The following is a 21,148-nucleotide window of genomic DNA, read 5'->3' as shown; positions in this document are numbered from 1 at the left end:
TTGGCATAGTCCTGATCCGGGGGACTCTCAACAAACCAGGTCCAGCTGTTCACCTCCAAAAAACTCAAATAGAAAAATACAGCAGCGAAGAAAGGAATTTGTTTAATGCAGGCTCTACTGGAAAAACGGAGGGCGGAGGGGTCAAGTGCGTTCAGCTTCACTGGTAAGAGGCAGATGGCACTCTATCTTCATATTCTAGAAGAGCACACTCTGTTTCATATTGTAAAAAGGAGTCCGCATGTGCTCACTGAGAACAGAGTCTTCATTTTGAGTTCATCTTTAACCCAGATGTAATCCAGGTGGTAACTTGATTCCAGAGGGACGCAGGGATTTGAGATCCCGTACAGGACACCTCCCCCTTGACCTGGTTGATAATAACCTCAGGTCGGGCTCTGAGTGTTCCTGGAGACATCTTTATGACGGGAGGGGTCAATTCCCTTAGCCATTACAGGACTGGAACTACATACTGAAACAGCTTTGGTCCTTCACAGGACACGGCCAATAGTTTTACCACACACGGACATTCTGTCTGCATGGCTACTCTTGAAATCTTGTGTGTGTGTGTGAAGCTCTGTCACACCTTACTTACGTATTTTTAAGAGAAGGTTTTATGTATCCTAGGCTGGTTTTGAACTTGCCCTGTAGCTGGAGATGACCTTGGTCCTCCTGCTCCCACCTCCCTAGTGCTAGGATTACAGGAGCCATTCTGCCCAACTAATACGGCCCTGGGGAATCAAACCCAGCGCTTGGTGCATTCGGGGAAAGCATTCTGCTCACTGAGCTTTGGTAGCTATTATTTATTCACGCATTCCTCCTATGTAGCCCAGGTTAGCCTGAACTCTCAGTTCTCCTGCCTCTCTCTTCCCTGTGTGTTAAGATTACAGGAATGTATCCCCAGGTTCTTTTCCTAAGTGTCTGGTCCCTAGCATATCTTACGAGAGATAAAAGTTAGTCTTATGTTGGTGTTTTCAGCCCACCTTGTATTACCAGTTTTGGGGCATACATTCCTTAACACGTGCAGAGCTGCTCAGAATCTGGCCCAAAGTTTAAAGAAGACAGGTAAGAAATGAGGCGGAGGTGACCAAGCCCGGAGCCTGCTGTTAGCTACCCGCGGAGCCCAGCCTAGGAGCCAGAGTTTTAAGCAATGTCAGCCTGTGTGCCCTTAGTCACAGAGCACGGCTGGCCCCCTGGTCTTCCGCACCTGCGTGCTTCGGCGGCGTGGGAGCGCGCCCTCTGGCGGCGGCGGCGGCGCGCTGCACCCGGGGCGCGCGCGGGAGGAAGGCGCGGGGCCGAGGCGGAGTCTCTCTCTAGGGATGGCGGGGGACTTGCCGCGCTTCCTGCGGGCGCTGCCAGCCGAGAGCGGACCCGAGGCGGTGCGGACGCGGGTGCAGGAGCAGGACTTACAGCAGTGGGGCCTGACGGGTGAGCGGCCGGCGAGGCCGGGGACGGGCGGGAGCCGGGAAAGCGCCGAGGCCCACGCGGGGACCGGCCCGGCAGCCTGGAGCGTCCCGGCCGCTCTAACTCCTCCCAGTTCGCGGTTCCCCCGCCAACTGTGCATGCGCACTCACTTGTTGCAGCTCCATAATTAACTCGCAGAGCTGGGTAGGACGCCGAGCCTCCCAAAGTTTGTCCTGTCGTTCCCTCCTGTGCGTTCGTGTTAAGCCCGCTTGTCCTTACGAGCCCCATGTGTTCGGAGCCCAGCTGTGTAGGATCCAGGTGTGCAGACCCCAGGTGTGCAGACCCCAGTTGGACCCGGAGCCCCCGCTTCCCAGGGCTCCCACTCTGTTCCGCGTCCCTAGCATCCTTTCCTTATGGATGTGCTGGGAATGTGTGCTGGCTTAACGGAAAGTCAGAATGGCTCATCAGTCGTCACACTGTGGTCATTATTTATTTCTGTCGAGAGCAGAGCGAACTGTGAGGTGTGGGGTGCAGAGAAGCAAAAATAAATACCGGTCCTCGGACCCAGTCTCTTAACTAGCGGATAAGTGCTTTTGAAAGTTATAAAGAAGCATTCCCTTAACTTATACGGTGTGCCAAGTACCACGAACATGTGAAGGGCTTGTTCTGGAAAAGCAACAGAAGGAGCCTTTCTGCCAGGCGGTGGCGCACGCCTCAGTCACTCCTGTGTCAGAGACTAGCCTATCTCTGTCTGGGCCAGCCTGGTCTACAGAGCGAGTTCCCGGGCAGCCAGTACTGTACAATAATAGAGAGACCCTGTCTTAAAAAAATAAAATAAAATAAAGTGCCTTTCCTTCGGCTTAGAGGAAGGACAGGTGCAGATGATGAGGAGGTGGAAGAAAAGGTGATTCCTGGAGTCCTGCAGGCCAGGCAGTTCATATCAGTGCTTTTCTTTTATATTCAACTTTTAAATTTTTATTTTTGAGATTATAAATATAAGAAATCTCACCCCCCCCAAAACGCTCCCATGAGCCCTTCCTTGCTCTCCTTTAAATTCGTGGCCTCTTTTCTCCCACTTGTTATTGTATAACTTAGTCTGTATGTATGTTTTCAGGGCTGACCGTTTGGCACTGCACAACCAATTGGAGAAGACGACTTATTTTGCTCTAGCTCTCCTCAGTAGCCTAAAGTGTTTTTGTGTGGAGTTGAGGCCTCGTGGGCTTCTCTTTGTCCATTTTGGCCTGTTCATTGCTATCATTCTCATGTTTAGGCAGTCATTTTGGTGAGACTATAGCTGTAAATTCTGGTGTTACTAGGAGACCCAATTTCACAGCAACGTCCCCAATCCACTGGCCCTAAAAATTTTTCTCCCCCCACTTTCACCATGTTCTCTGAGCCTTAGGTGTGGGAGCGTTTTGTAGATGTATTTATTGGGACTGGGTTCCACAAATCTGCAATGTGATTGGTTCTGTATTGGTCTCAAGTCTGTTGCAAAGAGAAGTTTCCTTGACAAGGGGTGAGGACTGTTCTTACCTGTGGTTACAAGGATAAATGTCGATAGATCGTTAGGGATTGTGCTGGCTTAGTACATTAGTGGATGCACATTCTCTTCCAGTAACTATGACTTCACTCTCAGTGAGTAGTTAGCTTGGTTTCCAGGACCAGGCATGGTCGCCCTCTTGTTGAGCAGATCTTAAGTCCAGTTAGAGAGCTGCTGGTTACCACCCAAGTATGCATGCCACTACTGGCCTCATGGCATGCTGGTTGTTGATGTGGCTCATCGGCGGCGTAGCTGGGTAAGACTGTTGGTTGCCTCCGACCTTTGGAAGCTTGCATGATGCCTTCTGGTATACCATGAGAGCTAAGGGAGAGGGCATTCAGATCAGTTCCAGCCCAGGGGTGTCTGAGCCCTGTTTCTGAAGTGCATGCCACCTTCAGCAATAGGCACTTACCTTCTACCTCTGGTGGGCAGCCAGGGAAATAGCAGTGAGCTCTATGTTTTGGGAATCTCTTGGACAGCCCTGACCAACAACTAAAAAGAAGGCTTCTCATGTCTGGTATTGGAGTTTTTGGTAGGTGGTCTTTGGCTCTGAGAAGGAGCATTGTCAGCCCAGAAGAGGTTTGTTAAAGCTATATATGTATATTTATACACATAATTAATGTGTATTATAGGTTTGTTTTGTTTTTAGTGAGTTAATAGTATGATTCTTTGTGGCTTTTTAGATATCTGTTGCCCGAGGTTTCTGTCCTGCCCGGCCCCACAGTCGTTCAGTCCCAAAGAAACACACAGAGGCTTACATTAATTATAAACTGGTTGGCCTTTTAGCTCAGGCTTCTTATTAATTCTTATAACTTACATTAACCCATAACATTTGTCTGTGTTAGCCTCGTGGCTTGTTACCTTTTATCAGCGAGGCATTCTCATTTTGCTTCCTCTGTGGCTAAATTTTTCTCTTCCCAGAATTCTCCTGTTCTCCTTGCCCTGCCTCTACTTCCTGCTTGGCTGCTGGCCAATCAGCATTTTATTAAACCAGTACAACTTGTAAAACTTTACAGGGTATAAGACCATTGTCCCACAGCAGATACCCTTATTGTTTTTTACCCTCCTCTCTCCTTCTAAGTAGTTAGCCAGGTTTCCAGTACCAGGCTTGGTTTTCCTCTGATTGAGCAGGTCTTTCCTTCCCACCGCCCCACAAGACTTCTTCTCCCATTACCTTTCTTCAATTTGTGTATCTAATTTAAATCTGGCTTTGTGAACTGGCCTCTGTGTGTTCAGCATATCTCGATTCTTGATTAATGTTGTCTGTGTGTCTGTCTGTTTGCTTGCCAATGACCTTCAGAATGTTACTTTACTTCTTTCCTTTTTTTTTTTTTTTTTGGTATGAGTACTCTGCATGTCTGCCTGCAGGCCAGAGAGGGCATCAGCTCTCATTACAGATGGTTGTGAGCCACCTTGTGGTTGTTGAGACTTGAACTCAGGACCTTTGGAAGAGTAGCCAGTGCTCTCGACCGCTGAGCTATCTCTCCAACCCCTGGGAACGATACTTTAAATTATTCAGAAGGCCCAAAAATTTGTGCAGATCAAATCTGGCTGCATTTAACACACCAGGAGGGGCATATATGTGTAGGTGCATTCTTGGTAAAAGGAAGTGAGCAGACAAGAAGTTGCAGGTTTGAATGCATGGGCTAGAACACCAAACACAGAAGTGTGTGTTTGTTGGGTTGTGTGCTTATGAATGCTTAGCACAGGTAAAGAAGGAAACAGAGCCAGTACTGAATATTAAAACTTATAGTTGCTCTTTCTGTTTGCCAGCATAAACTTAATATTCTGAGTTGTCAATTCATTGGAAACATTCAGGCCTTTCTTTCTAGTATGCGTTCATGAAATAATTTATGCTCATGAAAAAGAAATTTTACTTTACAATCCTATTGCTTCCAACACACCCTCTGTCCTGCCAGTATCTGGTTCTACATACCCATGTTTAGGGAGGTCCATTTCTGGGGTTCCATGTGGATATGTTATTGAAACCATAATTTTTGGATGATTTCATATATTGATCCATAATTTAGGCAGCCCTTCTTGGGTATTAGGTTATTTTTAATTTTTGCTTTCATAAGTAACACTTATTTTTTTTATAACTATGGATTTACTATTGTATTAGATTTAATACTTTATGTGTATGCATGCTTTGCCTCCTTATTCATGTATGCAGTTGAGTTCTTGGCATCCATGTCAATCAGAAGAGGACATTGGATCCCCTGGGACTGGAGTTACAGATAGTTGTAAGACACCCTGTGGGTGCTGGGAAACCCAGGTCCTCAGTAAAAGCAGCAAATGTTCTTACCCCTGAGCCAACTCTCCAGGCCACAGCGTGGTTGTCTGAGTACTCTAGAAAGTGTATCTGCAATACAGAGGGCAACATGTTTGTATATTTCCGTATACTGAGCGTCACTGGTAATTTCCAGTTTGAGAAGATAAAATACCTATTTTATTGTTCACCAGAATTTTTGTTTGGTTACGTTTGCTTATTCATCTTTGGGCTCAAAATGTAGCTTAGGAGCTTTTTTGGTGTGATAACTGTCCTGGAACTCACTCTGTAGTGGCTGGCCTCGAACTCAGAGATCTGCCTGCCTCTCCCTCCTGTCATTTGGTTGGTTGGTTGTTAAAGGTTAGAAAACAGAATGTATTTCCTGATTCCTGTGGTTTTGTTATGACCTAGGTGTAGGAAGGCAAGCATGTGATTTGGCACAGGACAGCTTGGAGTGGCATGCCTTGATAATGTGCTCCAGGCAGTGGTTCGTTTCCCCTCCAGCTTGCTTCCTCAAAGGGGCACCTCTCTCTGTCTCTCTCTGTCTCTCTCTGTCTCTGTCTCTCTGTCTCTGTCTCTCTCTCTCTGCCTCTCTGTCTCTCTCTGTCTCTGTCTCTCTCTGTCTCTCTCTGTCTCTGTCTCTCTCTGTCTCTCTCTGTCTCTCTCTGTCTCTGTCTCTCTGTCTCTGTCTCTCTCTCTCTGCCTCTCTGTCTCTCTCTGTCTCTGTCTCTCTCTGTCTCTCTCTGTCTCTGTCTCTCTCTGTCTCTCTCTGTCTCTCTCTGTCTCTGTCTCTGTCTCTGTCTCTCTCTCTCTGCCTCTCTGTCTCTCTCTGTCTCTCTCTGTCTCTGTCTCTCTCTGTCTCTCTCTCTGTCTCTCTGTCTCTGTCTCTCTCTGTCTCTCTGTCTCTGTCTCTCTGTCTCTCTGTCTGTCTCTGTCTGTCTCTGTCTCTGTCTCTCTCTCTCCCTCTCTCTGCTTATGTTCCACTCCTGTAACCCACCTATTTTGCCCACCCAGCCCCCCATTTGGGAACCCCCTACCCTTGAGCTATAAAAACCTTGTCTTCCTCACATCCAATGCTGACCTCTTGAACCCCACTGTAGGGGAGGCAGGTCGTGTACACAAATTAAAAAGCTTGCTTTAATTAATCACTTGCTTTCAATAATTTGGTCATGATGATTTGTATCAGTGGTCTTTCTCCTCCCGTCTTTGAGATTAACGGGGAGGCGAGAGCAGCTGTCGACCAAGAGGGGCAGCCTGGGCCAAGAGACAGGTCACGAGAGTAGATAAAATGACCAGGTGACCCAAATGGCTGAACAATATAGGCAAGGGTGGCTGGGGGAAGGGCAGCCGAGCCCCTGCGCTGGAGAAATTTAGGGTAGGGGGTAGACTATGCCAGCCAGGAGGACCCTGTAACAGGTAGGGACTGAGGATCGCAGGGAGAAGTTGTCACCAGAGTCTGCTTTGATGTGGGAAAGCCCTTTGTCCCAGGTTTGAGACCTAACACTACCCAAACAGTATCTCTTGTTGGGGACCAAGTGTTCAAATACATGGGCCATGGAGGACACATGGATACTCCTTCTGAAGCACTGTTCCATGTTGAAGCACAGTCTGAAGTCTTCCTGTCTGCATCTTTCCTTAGCATGCACAGTCCGTGTGCCGGCTGTCGATCAGTTGCTTTAGTAATGCTCACTCCCAGGAGTGAGTAGCCGTGGGAGACTCCAGCGGCAGAGGTCAGCACCTCAGAAGACCTCTGTCAGGTGGATCAGGAGACAATGACAGTGTGCTTTAGGAGTCTGAACAAGTGATAGCTGGACGCTGAGTCTGCATCAAAAGTAGCTGGGAAGTGAGCCAGTGCTTCCGGGTCGGGTTTGGAGCATGGAAGGTGAGGCCGTCGTAGAACTTGGAGCCTGCTGCAAGTTCTGTTCCATGGACCGCTTCTGTCTTTCTTTTCTAGGGATTCATCTGCGCTCTTATCAACTGGAGGGAGTCAATTGGCTAGCCCAGTGCTTCCAGTGCCAAAATGGCTGTATCCTGGGAGACGAGATGGGTCTGGGGAAGACCTGCCAGGTATGCCACCGTGAGGGGAGCACAGATCACCTCCACGCCATTCATGGCTGCCTTCACCCCCTCATTGCAGCGTGTGTGTCTTACCAGGGTGTGAAGTACATAAAGCAACGTGATAAGAGTTGCCTTTTCTATTTTGGGTTTTTAAAAATTGTGCCACCACCATTGTTTGGCCTGTTTTGTTTTTTTACTTACTTTAAAAAAAAAAAAAAGTGTGTGGGAGAGGCATGCCTTAATTAGGAGAACAGTTAAAGGCCTGGTTCAGGGCTTTTCTCCATAGGAAAGAAATTTGCCTGCCCTGGCGTCAAGTTGACTTCGACTTCCTTAGCAATACTTTATGTGGTACCTGCTTTCTGGGTCTCTGTCGGGATAGCATAGGGTAAATGGAGGACCTGTGGTTTCCGGATTCACTCAGCCGGACTGATCAAGACCTGGAGAGTCAGGCCTGGTGGGGCGTTGTTAGGCAGCTGGAGTATTGATACTGATACTTCTGTCGGGATGGTCAGCAAAACCGCCGTGGGTTGACATGTCATCTGTGGGCCTGGGTTGATAGGGAGTCCAGTTACATCATGTCTCGTGGTTAATCACACAGGTTTACTAATCTATAGAATATTAAAGTCAACGTAGGCAGTATACACAGCACAGGCAAGCCAATTAAAAACCACGGTGATAGGCATTTCTGAGTCGGGAGAAGTTTTACAAGTGACCGCAGGGAACAGAAGCTAGCTGCCCCCTTCCAAGACTCACTGTGTTTGTACAAACCTCGGTCTGAGGCTGTGCAGAGGCCAGCCTGGTCTTAGGTTGGAGACTACCTCACTTAAGGCGGCAGACTTTGCTCATCCATCCAGGTGTTACTCCGAGAGCAGCGTGACCTCTGGAGAGGGTACCCTGGCTGCCGTTAGGACCCAGACTTAATAGACTCTTGCACCAGTGCAGGACCCTCCATGTGCCACCTCTGTCTCAGTCATTGTCCTGCTGACCTCACTCAGAGCGAATCCTACTTGTCTTCTCCTTTCAGTCTTTAGCTTCCCCCAAATTTGCCGCCTCCAAATCTGGTTTGGGAAAGGTTTGTTTAGAATTTATGCATCTATATCATGAAGATGATATGGTCTGGCGTGCCCTCGTCGTATTTCTGTTCACACAGTGGTGTTCACACTGGGTTAGTGCCAACCTCACAGAGCGAGTCAGGGTGTGTTCAGTTTTCAGGAAAGATTTATGTAGAACTCGTGCTCTGTCTTCATTTAATGCTTCTCAGAATCCAGCTGGGACTCCAGACATTTTGATGCCCTCTCTGCTGTGTGGCGATAGACATGAACTTTCTCAAGTGGCATCTTGAGGGCAGCGGAAGGAAGCAGCTGTGATGCAGCCAAGTCATCCAGAGAAGTTTGCCCTCTGCAGTGTGTGCTGGGAGGTCCAGTTGCACAAATAATTTTAGCAGGAAGTTATTTCTACTATAAACCCATCTATTTTAAAAACCAGCTACCACTTGTCTCTCATCAGGGCTTTCCGACCATAGTCATAAACAGCAGTGTGCATGCGTTGCAGACAGTTTAAATTTTGTTAGTTTGATATTGCCATTGTAACTTTGCATTTTATGTTTTGCAACTATCCCAACTTAAATGTTTCATAGGTGAAAGATCCTTCTTGTGCTTTTTATCCATAATTTATTGGGATTTCCCTATTATAATGTGTGTTCCAGGAAAGCACGTTTTCTCTGCTGTTATAAAACTGTGCCTCAGAGAATGTCCAGCCAAAAGAACAGACTTTAAGTACACATAGAAGGGAGGGAAGGTGTGGGGGAGGAGGGGAAGGGCTTATGAAGGAGGATCCATCCTCGTCGGGTGAGCCCAGCCTGCACAGACAGTCACTACGTGTGGGCCATTCTTGCAGTCATGTCTTGGCATGACTGGCATTTTATTTTAGAGTGTTGCTGGGCTGACCTCGTCCACCAGGGGCCTTGTTTCCCTTGATTTCTATTCTTCCCTGGCTTTTTTCTTTGCATTAGAGGTTCAGTTACATAAATACTGATCCTCACGGCTTACTAACTACTTAAGTAACTCAATGCCTAAAATCCCCTTGGCAGGTTTCCCGAGGCTTCCTTGATTCTCCCAAGGAGAAGCATACTCCTTAACGTGGAAAAGATTGTACATAATTCCATTGTAAAACAAGTTGCATGTAGGTGTGTGTGCATGCGTGTTTGCGCGTATGTGTGGTTATCTCTCATGAGGGAATGGGATCAGAACGGACGTCCTTTGCTGTGTTCCAGACTATCGCTTTCCTCGTTTACTTGGTGGGAAGACTGAACGACGAAGGGCCATTTCTGATTCTTTGTCCCTTATCCGTTTTGAGCAACTGGAAAGAAGAGCTGGAGAGGTACAAGTAAATTAGATGAAATTTTATTCTTTGCGTTGCTTAAGAAAATGTGATAAAATAATAGTGCCTTACACAATGAGTTTATTCTAGAAAGGCCTGAATTGAAGCAAGGTAGGTAGACACTGGGCACCCAGCACAGGAGGGTCCGGGTGTTACCGCTACTGTTTGACAGTTTAAAGGTTGGTGCTCATTTTTAGTGAAGTTTGATGAACTGAAGGAGAGCCGTCCTTCCCGTATTGATGTTGGAGGTGGCTGATGTGGGAAGTTTCTTTCTCAAAGTCAACACAAGACCTTTTGACCTCACTCCAGTGTGTGAACATTTCTATCAGGGCCTTTCCTGAGGCTTAGCTGTGACTAGGCATGACTTGGAGTCCCCAGGGCTCTCTGGTGCATGGCCGCCCAGGGTCTGCGCTTGGCACTGTCTCGTGATGTGTGGTTTTCCAGGTAACCTGCACTGTCCTGTGGCTCTAGCATTTGCTCTGTTCATCTCTTTTCTTTGCCCCAGATTTGCTCCAGGTCTGTCTTGTGTACCATATGTGGGTGACAAGGAGGAAAGAGCCCACCTTCAGCAAGACCTACAGCAGGAGTCTCAATTTCACGTGCTGCTGACTACCTATGAGGTAACCGTCTGCTTCTCTGGCAAGAACTCCTGATGTGGCCCGAAGAAGTTGTTAAAGCCACCACAGTTCTGTTTAAACAGAGCATACTTTTGGGGGTCTGGAGGGAGGGAAGTGACTCTCCATCACATCCTCAGAGAGGCTTTGTGACCGTAGAAGTAAAGGATCATGGGACTTCACGTGGGTTAGTTTCCTTCCCTCTCCTTCCCGCTGCTTCACGGGGAGGGGCCTCTTGGTGATGAACAGAAGTGGTGAGGGAAAGGGGTTCTTGTTTGGTAATTGGAGCACAGGAATGGAGGACACATAATGTCTTAGTTAGGGTTTCCCTTGCTGTGATGAACACCATGACCAAAGCAGCATGGGGAGGGAGGAAAGGATTTATTTCATCTTACCCTTCCAGGTAACGGTCCATCACTGAGGGAAGTCAGGGCAGGAACTCCAGGCAGGAGCTGATGCAGAGGCTGTGGAGAGGAGCTGCTTACTGGCCTGCTCCTTGTGGCTTGCTCAGCTGGCTTTCTTACAGAACCCAGGACCACCAGCCCAGGGATGGCTCTACCCACCATGAGCTAGCCTCATCCCCCATCAATCTTCAGTCAAGGAGATGCCCCACAGACCTGCCCACAGGCCTCTCTGCTGGGGGTCCTGTAAGCAAGACCTTCCCCGTAGCCAGACTCCCTTTCGTTTGGACTTAGGAGGCTCAGAGCTTTGTGTCTGAAGGAAAGGCAGGACCAACCGCTGCAATTGGAGACAGTAACCGAAGGGAAGTAGCTTGTGGGCCCTGGGATTTGTTAACTTCTTGTTTTTACTCTTTCAGATTTGCTTGAAGGATGCCTCATTTCTGAAATCGTGAGTAGGTTGAGCTGCCCCAGGGACTGCTGCATGAGCCCTAAAGTCTTGTGTTCCGTTCATACTGTGGTCGTCTGCCCCTCTCTGCATTTGTCTAACTTTGAAGTATTGATGGTTAACGTAGATGTTAGGGCTTCTGATGAGTGTCTTGTTTTATTTAAGTGAGCTTATTATCTTTTCCTCGAGAGGAATGAGTGTCTTTCTCCCTTTTCCTGTCTATTTTAATATAATTTTATTTGGTGGAAGGTACTAGAGATTAAAACCAGGGATTTGCACATGCTAGGCAAGTGTTCTGCTTGTGAGTTCATAGTGTCCTAGCCATTTTCTTTTTATAAGTGGTTTGTCTGCCTGTTCTCCTGCCCTCGCCGTGTGTGTGTGTGTGTGTGTGTGTGAGAGAGAGAGAGAGAGAGAGAGAGAGAGAGAGTCTGTATGTCTGCCTGTGTGTGCAAGCTGATTCTCTATCTTCCACTGTTTCATTGACTTTCTCCTGTCTGCCATTGTGTGGCTTACTCCAGATTAGCTGACCCTCGAGTGTCTGTCCAGTTCTTGTCTCTCTGTACCCTGTGTTACCACAGGAGTGCTGGGACCACAGATGCACTCCCATATTGGCTTTTTCCATGGGTTGCAGGGATCCAGCTCAGGCCCCCAGGCTCGCTCATCCAGTGCTTTCACCTGCTGTGTCAGCTCCCTCCCCTCCTCAATATGTGCTCATCTATCACCAGAAAGAGACTGAGAATGCCCAGCAATGCCAGGAAAATTGGCTACAGAGCAAACCTACAAAGACAAAGTCCAGTTGGGGAATGAGAAATGTCCCAAGGGGCTGAAGGGGTGGCTCAGTGGTCAGAGCGCTTGCTGCCTTTCAGCAGATCTGAAAGAGCACTCACGTGACCTGCTCCCAACCACATGTAACTCTAACGCCATCTGCAGGAGAATTCGATGTTTCTGGCATCTGCAGGTACCTGACGTGCACTGCATGTAATTAAAAAAAAAAAAATCTCCTCTGACCTCCACAGGTGCACCATGGTGTGCGTTTGCCTGCACATTGTCTCTCTTGCATATACACCTCTTCTGTGTCTTCTCTCTTCCTGTCTCACTGTCTTGCATGTGCTTGCGCACGCGCACACACACACACACGCATACACACACACTCACAATACAAATTTAAGAACTCATAAAGACCCCACAAAGTGTGTGCTCTCTGCTTTGCAGATAAAGAAGATGAAACTTAGGTGACCCACAGAGGCTGCAGTGCTGTGATAAGCACATGCCCAAAGGCAACCTGGGAAGGAAAGGGCTTATTTCATCTTACGATGAAATATTTCATCGCAGAGGGAAGCCATGACAGGAGCTCAAAGCTTATTGGCCCACTCTTCATGACTTCCTCAGTGAATTTTTCTAATACAGCAGGCCTAGGGATGACACTACTCACTGTGGGCTGGGCCCTCCTATATCAATTAGCAATTAAGAAAATGCCTTGCAGACATGCATGCCCACAGTCCATTCTGATGGAGGATACCGCAGTTGAGGTTCCCTCTTCCTGGATGTGTGAGTCGGCAACCAAGATTAGCTCTATAGCTAATGTTAATAAATGGCAAAGCAGCCCCCCCCCCCCCCCCCCGGAGTCAGCAGCGGTGCTAGCAAGCCTCTTTTTCAGTACTGGAATGTCTCATTTCTCAGGAGAAATACTGCCTTTCTATCAGAGCTAATCTGTTCTAAGCATACTGGTAGGAGGATTTAAGAACCCAAATAACCAAGGACCATTTATAATGCTGACTCAGTATGAATCCCAAGACATAGATGTATTCTTTCAGTGTTAGCTAAGATTCTGTCTCCAATCACTGTGTCGTCCTTACTGAAGATGGCAGGGGAATGTCATGTCTGTACTGAAGAGATGCATTGTGGACACTTAAGATATGCATGCTAGCAGTATAAACAGCCCGAAATCTTTTGGATTACAGACTTACAAAGTCTCTTCGGGGGGCCTCTTAAGAGCATCCTTTGACGATGACTGGACCCACTGTCCTTTAATGTGTCCACATTTGCCTTCTTATAGCCTCGTTTCGTTTAATGAGTATTTTTGGATATTTGCATGTATAAGCGTGTCTCCTTCAGGGAACCAGGCCACCTTCTCTCATTTGTGGTAACCTTCTCTCATGACTGCTGCCCAATTGTGGGGACCTCTACATGTCATCAGTCTTACGTGCATCTGCTCCTGGTCCCCTGGACTCCTTGCGCTCTCCCTGGGTCCCTAGTCCTCCCCCCATCTGCAGACCTCTGTGCTCCTCATCTGTTGACATGGCTCTTCTCGTCTTCTCTTTTTGTACCTTTAAGAGAAGACTTCCTTTTCATAAGTCGGCCTCTGCATAAGGTCTTTCTCTGAGTTCTGAGGAATTTTCTTTCCACCCCATGGTCTGTCTGTCTGTCTGTCTGAGATAGAATCTTCCTCTGTATTGTCCAAGCCAGAAGATCTGAGTTCTATCCCAGAACCCACCTGGGAAAGAAAAGAATCAACTCTTGTAAGTCATCCTCTGACCACACACTGTGGCACACATGTGCCCACCCCATAAATATAAAAAAATTAAAATATAATGTAATATTCTATAATGATTACTAGTAAAACTAACAGTCTTAATATGTTCTACATTTTACCTTATTTTTTTGTTATTTTTAAGGACATACAATATTTATATTTTGTTTGTTTGGGTTTTTTTTTTTTTTTTTTTGAGACAGTGTTTTGCATGTGGCCCTGGCTGGCCTTGCTGTGTAACTAGGCTGCCCTCAAAGTTGTGGTGTCTTCTACCTCTGCCTCCCAAGTGCTGAGGTTTCAGTTGTGTTCCCTCCACCCAGCCATCATTTGTGTTACAGTGACCGTTGTGGTCTTTTTATATAGCCATGTTTTATTGCCTGTTATTAGATATTTAAGTTATTTTCAATTTTTGTTGTTTTTAAGTAAAAACATCCTAGAACATATTCACATATATCCTAGAAAACACACACACACACACACACACACACACTTACCATATTTGGGGAGGATTGTAACAGGCTCTCAAAAGTATCTGTTAAAAATGTGCTTCTGTAGCCCAAGTGTAGAATTGGTTTATGCTGATGACCTAGCACTTGGGAGACTGAGGCAGGAGGATTGCAAATTTGAGGCCTGCTTGAGCTGCATAATAAGACATAGGCAGTATAGAAATACCTGCATGTGTGTATCTGTAGGTACTTTCACGACTGAAACTGGTCACTGGCTCTTGCTAGCTACTGTCCAACAGATCACGCTCTGAGTGGTCACTGTGGACCTCGGTGTCACCAAAGCGGGAGACGCTGGGCCTGGGCCTGTTCCGCTCTTCTCACTAAAATCCGCTTCTTTGTCCGCTGGGCCGCAGCTGTCTCGACTCCCATTTCTGCTTTTGTGAGCCTGACCAGATCTCCTAACCTTTCCAAGCCTTCATCTCCCTATTAGCCCGATCCTGTCTATCCATCACGTTCTTTTGGACTAAACACACAGAGCTACCAGTTCAGTACCTGGCACAGGGTTATAAATGTTTCTCCTTTCTCTCTGGCTTTGGCTCCTTTCTTCCTCCCATCAAAGCCCCTTGCGTGCACCCCCTTCTGCAGCTGTTGTCCATGCACATGGCAGTGTCTGAGTGGGGAGGTGATTCGGGCGTGTTTCCAAGGCCAGGCCTGCAGTTAATCTGTCTAACAGTAGCTGTGGCTTCATAGCGAGGTGGTTGGGAGAAGCGAATGAGTCTCACAAAGCTAAAAGTGGATTTTTCTCTCATAGCTTCTCTTGGAGTGTTCTGGCTGTGGACGAAGCTCATAGATTGAAAAACCAGAGCTCCCTGCTGCACAGGACACTTTCAGAGGTAAATCCGCAGGGGTAGCCTGGGCTTTCCTCTAACTGCCTGCTGCTGGAGATAATCTTTACAGAGTGGTTTCAGTTTTACAACAGAATTGAGCAGAAGGTACAGAGAGGCCCCTTGTCCCCACTATATCTTCCTCGTTGACCAGCATCCACCAGAGCAGTGAATTTGTCACAGGTGTTGCAACAGTAGCTGCAACTGACAGATTCACTTTTGATGCTGCAGACGCTGCTTGGTTGGGAGAAATACCTAATGACATCTGCCCACCACTGCGGTGTCACGTGTGGTGATTTTGCCGCCCTGACAACGCTCAGGACTCATCCCTCCCCCTAAAAACGTTAGCCAGGGCAGTGGTGCACGCATGTAATCCCAGTACCCGGGTGATGGAGGAGGCTGCGCAGTCAGAGATTAGAATAGTGGACAGAGACTTAATTGAAACTTTTCTTTTTAGTGAGATTGCTGCAGGGCTAAGTGAATACTCATGGGGTGGGGGTGGGGCACCAGAAAGTACGTAATGTCTTTCATCTTATCCTTTGTAAGATAATGTTTGTTAAAATCTCCTTATCAAGTATGACCCCACCCCAGTAAAGTGCATTGTACTTTTGGAAATGTTTCAGCTTTCTTTGGATCGTCTTGGATCTCTTTATGGAGATAATCTCACTATAGATCTGTGTGGTAGCAGATAGATTGGGGATATTGTGCCTCTCCCCAGTTCACCTGTGCAGAGAACTTAATAGCTCACACGAAGACCAGTTCCACACCACTGAGTGTCACCGTCATCCTGGTCTTTGTCTCTTATAAATATGATATGTTATCTTCATCCTCTCTTGGCCTCTCCCACTATTCTGAAAACATGGGAATGATTTGCTGGGTTCTTTGTTTGTTTTGGGGTTTTGTTTTCTAAGATGTGATAAGGGGTCTGTCTTCCTCCTGGTTGAAAGGCTTGTTCATTCAAGAGACTGCACATCAGTTTTGTGGTGATTTAAGTTTGGTCCCATCCCATAATAAATCCCTTACGTCTAGAGGGCATTTGAAAGGAGACCCTTGATCGGAGTTCTGTGGTTACTGGCCTGGAAGTCGCAGTTTTAGGGGTTTGAAGGCAGATACATTCTCTGTAGACTGCACTCGTAGGGCACCCTCTTGCTTTATGGTGCCATCACCTTCTCTTCGGGACCCTTACTAGTATCTCCTTCCTAGGAGGTTTGTATATTACTCCACTGGTGCTACTGTAGGGCAATACCACAGACTGGCTCATAATGAACAGATGTTTGTTAACCACAGTTCTGAAGGCTGGAAACCAGATCAAGGTTGTAGGGACTGTGTTAGGTGGCAGAAGGGCAAGAGAAAGAAGAGAATGCTAGCTCATTGATTGGGCCTTGATCAAAGGAACTCCTATGGCCTCATTCCTTCTTGGAGAGACACCTCCTGATACTACCATGTTGGCAACGCTTGTGCTTTGGAGGGAGCACAAGCCATAGCTGTGGTCATATCTAGGTATCTCTCTTTGTAAGAGAGTTCTTAATAAACTCCTATGCAAATTACTGATGTACATTGAGAGGAGAAACGGATACTGTAAAGGGACTCTAGGCTTGTGGGTTTGAAATGGGGTGCCTGAGTTTTATAACGATCTTCAGAGCCTGCACGTATTTTTCATCAGGAAACCCAGGCTCAGAGGATGGAGTGAGGAGACTGCTCTGGACAGGTCAGCATTCCTTTCTAGGCAGTTTGAAGTGCAGATCACTAACATTTATTTACTTAGGTGGGCGGTGGTGGCACAGGTCTTTAATCCCGGCGCTTGGGAGGCAGACGCAGGTGGATCTCTGTGCGTTTGAGGCCAGCCTGGTCTACAGAGTGAGTTCCAGGACAGTGAGACATGCCTCTCCTCCGCAGCCCCAAAAGAAAGCAAAAAGTCCAACAATCAAACAAAACCATTTATTATTGGCCTGCACAGTGGGAAGGGGGATTCTTTCTGTTTTTTTTCCCCTAATATTGTTTATGAAAGTTGAAAGTGACCTAAATGTGAAAATGGAGAGTCCGTGCCAGGATTTATGTTTCATACTCACAGTGCATTTACAACCAAAGCTGCCACAAAACGTCATGTGGAAGAATGTTTAATATTTAATAAGGAATGTGCTTATACAATATTTTATACATGGAATTTATAAAGTACTATAAAGACAGATTGTCTCTGATTTTTTTTTTCAACTCTAAAGTTTTGATGCCAAACTTTGAATCAGAAACTCAACTCATATGCTAGGAAAGCTAAATATTGTGACTAGTGGCCACCTTTGTAGCCTTCTGTTCTTTGACCACTTAAGCTCTTTGCTGAAATACACCTTGAAAGATTCTGGTTACTGTACTAAAAGAACTCAGTCCGTGTAGTTGAAATACTTGAGAAACATTGTCCAGCAGGCAGAACAGGCACAAATGAGTAGATAATGAATGAGCATTTCAGGAAGATCGAAAGGAGAGGGCTGGAACTGTTGCAGTCAGCTTCATCGGTTGTAGCACATTGCCTCTTCGTCCTGCAAAAGCAGTGTGTCGTCTGATGATCCCTCCCCAGCCAAAAGACAGACAAAGACACTGCACTGCTCCTGCGTTAATGCTCCAGTATGTCCTGTGTGTGTGTGTGTGTGTGAGATGTAGGAGTGTTTCTATCTCTCTGCTGTTTCATTGGTTAATTAAGAAAGAAACTGCTTGGCCTGATAGGTTAGAACATAGGTGGGTGGAATAGACAGAACAGAATGCTGGGAAGAAGGGAAGTGAGTCAGATGCAGTGAAGCTCCGACCCAAGATGAATGTAGGCTAGAATCTTCCTGGTAAGCCACCCCTCCTGGTGCTACACACATTACTAAATATGGGTTAATCAAAATGTGAGAGTTAGCCAGTATGAGGCTGAAGCTAATGGGCCAAGCAGTGTTTAAAAGAATACAATTTGTGTGTTGTTATTTCGGGTGTAAAGCTAGCCCTGCAGGAGATGGGCGGGGCGAAAAGCAGGCCAGCCCGCAGCTCGTCACTACATATGTATGTGTAGTGGCCACTGTATTTTTTATTTAAAATAACATACATATGTGGTATATGGCTCTCCTATTGTGTTAAATTAATTTTGATGGTTATTGTTATGTCAGTTCAGAAGTCGATCATTCTTGATCTAATTTTTAAAAAAGATTTTTAAAATATTTTTTATTTATTATGTATACAATATTCTGTCTGCATGTATGCCTGCAGGCCAGAAGAGGGCACCAGACCTCACTACAGATGGTTGTGAGCCACCACGTGGTTGCTGGGAATTGAACTTAGGACCTTTGGAAGAGCAGGCAGTGCTCTTAACTGCTGAGCCATCTCTCCAGCCCCTCCTTGATCTAATTAATATCTTTCTTAAGTCAGGGTAACTCTATGTATCCCAGGCTGTCCTAGAACTTGCTCAATAGACTAGGCTATCCTCAGACTCAGAAGTCTGACTGCTCCTTTCTCCTGAGTGCTGCGATTAAAGGTATGTGCCACCACCCAGATCTAACATCTCATGTTAATGTGGCACCCCCCCCCTCTTTTTGAGCAAAGCAAAAAGACTAAGGAAGATGAGAAAGAACTCCTAAGAGTACGGGGTGTCTCAAGGGAGGAGTAATCTGTTGTTACTGTTCTCCTTAACTTTTAAATTTCATTACTAATTACTAGTAACTAATCACTGATAAGGAAATTCCTTGTTTTTGGTTTTCTCATTTGTTTCTGAAAGTTTAAAGGAGTCTCTTCTGTTTGGGGCTGTCATCTGGCACAGAGTCCAGAAGCATCCAGAAGTCTTGGTACGCCGTCAAGTTTTGCAAAAGGCGCTGTTTTAGTATTGATCTTGCTCTTTACCTGTAGTGGAGAGTTAACGTTTTGCTTCCTCAGCTCCATGTGTGGAGGGGCCTGGTGTGTTAGCTTTTTCCTTCCTCAGCTCCATGTGTGGAGGGGCCTGGTGTGTTAGCTTTTTCCTTCCTCAGCTCCATGTGTGGAGGGGCCTGGTGTGTTAGCTTTTTCCTTCCTCAGCTCCATGTGTGGAGGGGCCTGGTGTGTTAGCTTTTTCCTTCCTCAGCTCCATGTGCACATGCGTCCTTGTCTCAGTTGCTTTGGTAGCTCCCCCATGAAGGCGTATGTCACAAACAATTCCATACCAGTTTGGAATTATGATTAATAGAATGGTTATTTATTTAAAAGGGAAAAAACTTACAGATCACTGTCCCCGCCAACAGCCCTCTGCGCAATCAGGAAGGGAGACTAGTCGCCGGAAGCAGAGCTGGAAGCCAGAGCACGAGTGGAGGGAAGTGGCCGCATTTTTAAAAAGAGAGACCATGCCCCAATGGGCTAGTATCTCAGCGGCTATTGGCTGAAGGAGCGGAAGGAGCTCCCACAACACCCCCATCTGGGGTGCATCCTGTAATTTAACTTTCCAAGGTTGAGTAGCGGGAACGAATTGACCGCTCTGTAACACTTGCTCAGGAAGTGATGTGACCTGCATCCTTATAGCACTGTCTTCATGTAGGACCCTTTTCTGCTCCTCCCAGCTGAACCCAGAGTCGTTTCCTTCATCAAGTAAAACACACAGCCTGCACCCGAGCCTCCCGGTGTTCTGTACTGTGGCCATGTTGCTCTTTGTTGGGCAACCCAGTGTTTCCTCCCGCCGTGGCAGACTTCTGATCTTGTTGGTCTGTGTTTAAGTTCTCAGTGGTCTTCCGCCTCCTGCTCACCGGAACGCCCATCCAGAACAGCCTCCAGGAACTCTACTCCCTCCTCAGTGTCGTGGAACCCGATCTCTTCTGCAGGGAGCACGTGGAAGACTTTGTCCGGCGGTACCAGGACATTGAGAAAGAGTCCAGATCAGGCAGGTTCCTCTCTTCCTGATCATCCCCAGGAGGGCTTGACACAGAAACTGCCTTCGTGTCTAACAGATATAGAGAGAAGAGATGACCAGAAGACCAGGGAGCCAAAGGGCCAGTGCTAGGTGCCTCGTTGGCTTCACTTGTCTGACTGTGTTTGGCTCTCTGGACTCAGTTCATTTCTGGAAGAGGCCGGAGGGAGCTTACTACAGGCCCTGCTGTCAGTGTTCTGCGGCACAGGTGCCTCTTTTAAATCATGCACCAAAGCCAAGAATGTAACAGAGATGGGATGGAGACGTGTGTGTGTGTGTGGCGGGCAGGGAGGGCTTCATCATCCTTTATGGTGGTGGCAGCTTTCTCTTGTACCTTTGCCCCTCTGTCTCGGAGAATTAGCTGAATATCTGGATATCTCTGATATTACCCTAGGATGCTTATATAGTGTTTTTATTTTGTGTGTATTGGGTAAGGATGAGTTGGAGGAGGTTTCCCAGTAGAACACCCTAGGCTAAAGATTCCTCCCACAGAACTCGCATGGTTAGCGTTGCCATGTAAGTTTCAGATATTCAGTCAAATATTACACGAGCATACTACTCTATTACAATATTGTTTGTTGTTACGTGGAATTCCTGTTCAGCTGGCTACTTGTCCTGCGTGTTTTATTTTCTGTATCTGGCAGTCTTAACATGGAGTGTAATTCTGATTTAGGATGGTTTTTGAAGTTCCATATACCTAGTGAGGGAACAAATGATTTGAAGTCAAAAGAGCCAAATCTGAATGCTGACAGCCTTGGCTGTCAGCTCTGTGGCTTGTATCCGAGGCTTGGCTCTTGCGCTGCACCTGACTCTGCTGTTACAATGGGCAGTTATACCTTTCTAAGCAGCACTGCTGAGCAATAAGAATAAATGCAAAATCACCCCGGCAATAAGAGAGCCTCCGAGAAACAGGACTGTTTGTAAGAAGAGAGTTCGTAAGTGTCCCCGGTTCCTGGGTTCAGAGCTGTGACAGGTGAAGAGGGAAGGACAGGCAGTGCTCCACTTGTGCCGTGGCTTGGCTGTTTTATGTTGTAGAGAAATGCACCTTCAGAGAAGAAGATGTGTGTGAACTTTGACCTGCTCTTGACACCTAGCGTTTGCACAGAGTTTTGAGGTGCAGTGCAGTGTTTTGAATTGAGTCTTAATTACATTGGGTAGTGATAAGCTCAGGTAGTTGGCATATCGTCAGTTGAACTTTTATCATTTCTTGACGATGAACGCTTTCAAATGCTTTTTCTCTACCAGAGCACATTGCAAATGTGCATGGAGGTGTCAAAGAAGAAAATCAGTAAA

General features: G+C 46.8%; 1 protein-coding gene across 2 annotated transcripts in view; it reads left to right on the top strand.

The window, feature by feature from the left end:
• The window catches only part of Chd1l (chromodomain helicase DNA binding protein 1 like), a 52,223-nt gene continuing 31,075 nt past the window's right edge, over positions 1-21,148 (top strand). The window contains exons 1-7 of one of the 2 annotated variants that reach the window (XM_038311580.2): positions 1-163; positions 7,162-7,274; positions 9,538-9,644; positions 10,150-10,264; positions 11,076-11,107; positions 14,892-14,973; positions 19,666-19,828. In XM_038311580.2, the coding sequence (XP_038167508.1) occupies positions 106-163; positions 7,162-7,274; positions 9,538-9,644; positions 10,150-10,264; positions 11,076-11,107; positions 14,892-14,973; positions 19,666-19,828 (670 nt within the window). In that variant the 5' untranslated portion in view covers positions 1-105. Of the gene's footprint in view, positions 164-1,269; positions 1,423-7,161; positions 7,275-9,537; positions 9,645-10,149; positions 10,265-11,075; positions 11,108-14,891; positions 14,974-19,665; positions 19,829-21,148 lie in introns of those variants that run through there. The other variant, XM_038311579.2, reaches the window with a different exon arrangement.

Source organism: Arvicola amphibius, chromosome 14, assembly GCF_903992535.2.
Source record: "Arvicola amphibius chromosome 14, mArvAmp1.2, whole genome shotgun sequence".
Taxonomy (NCBI): Eukaryota; Metazoa; Chordata; class Mammalia; order Rodentia; family Cricetidae; genus Arvicola; species Arvicola amphibius.
Note: the sequence above shows the minus strand (reverse complement) of the source record. Positions and strands in the feature narration are given on the sequence as shown.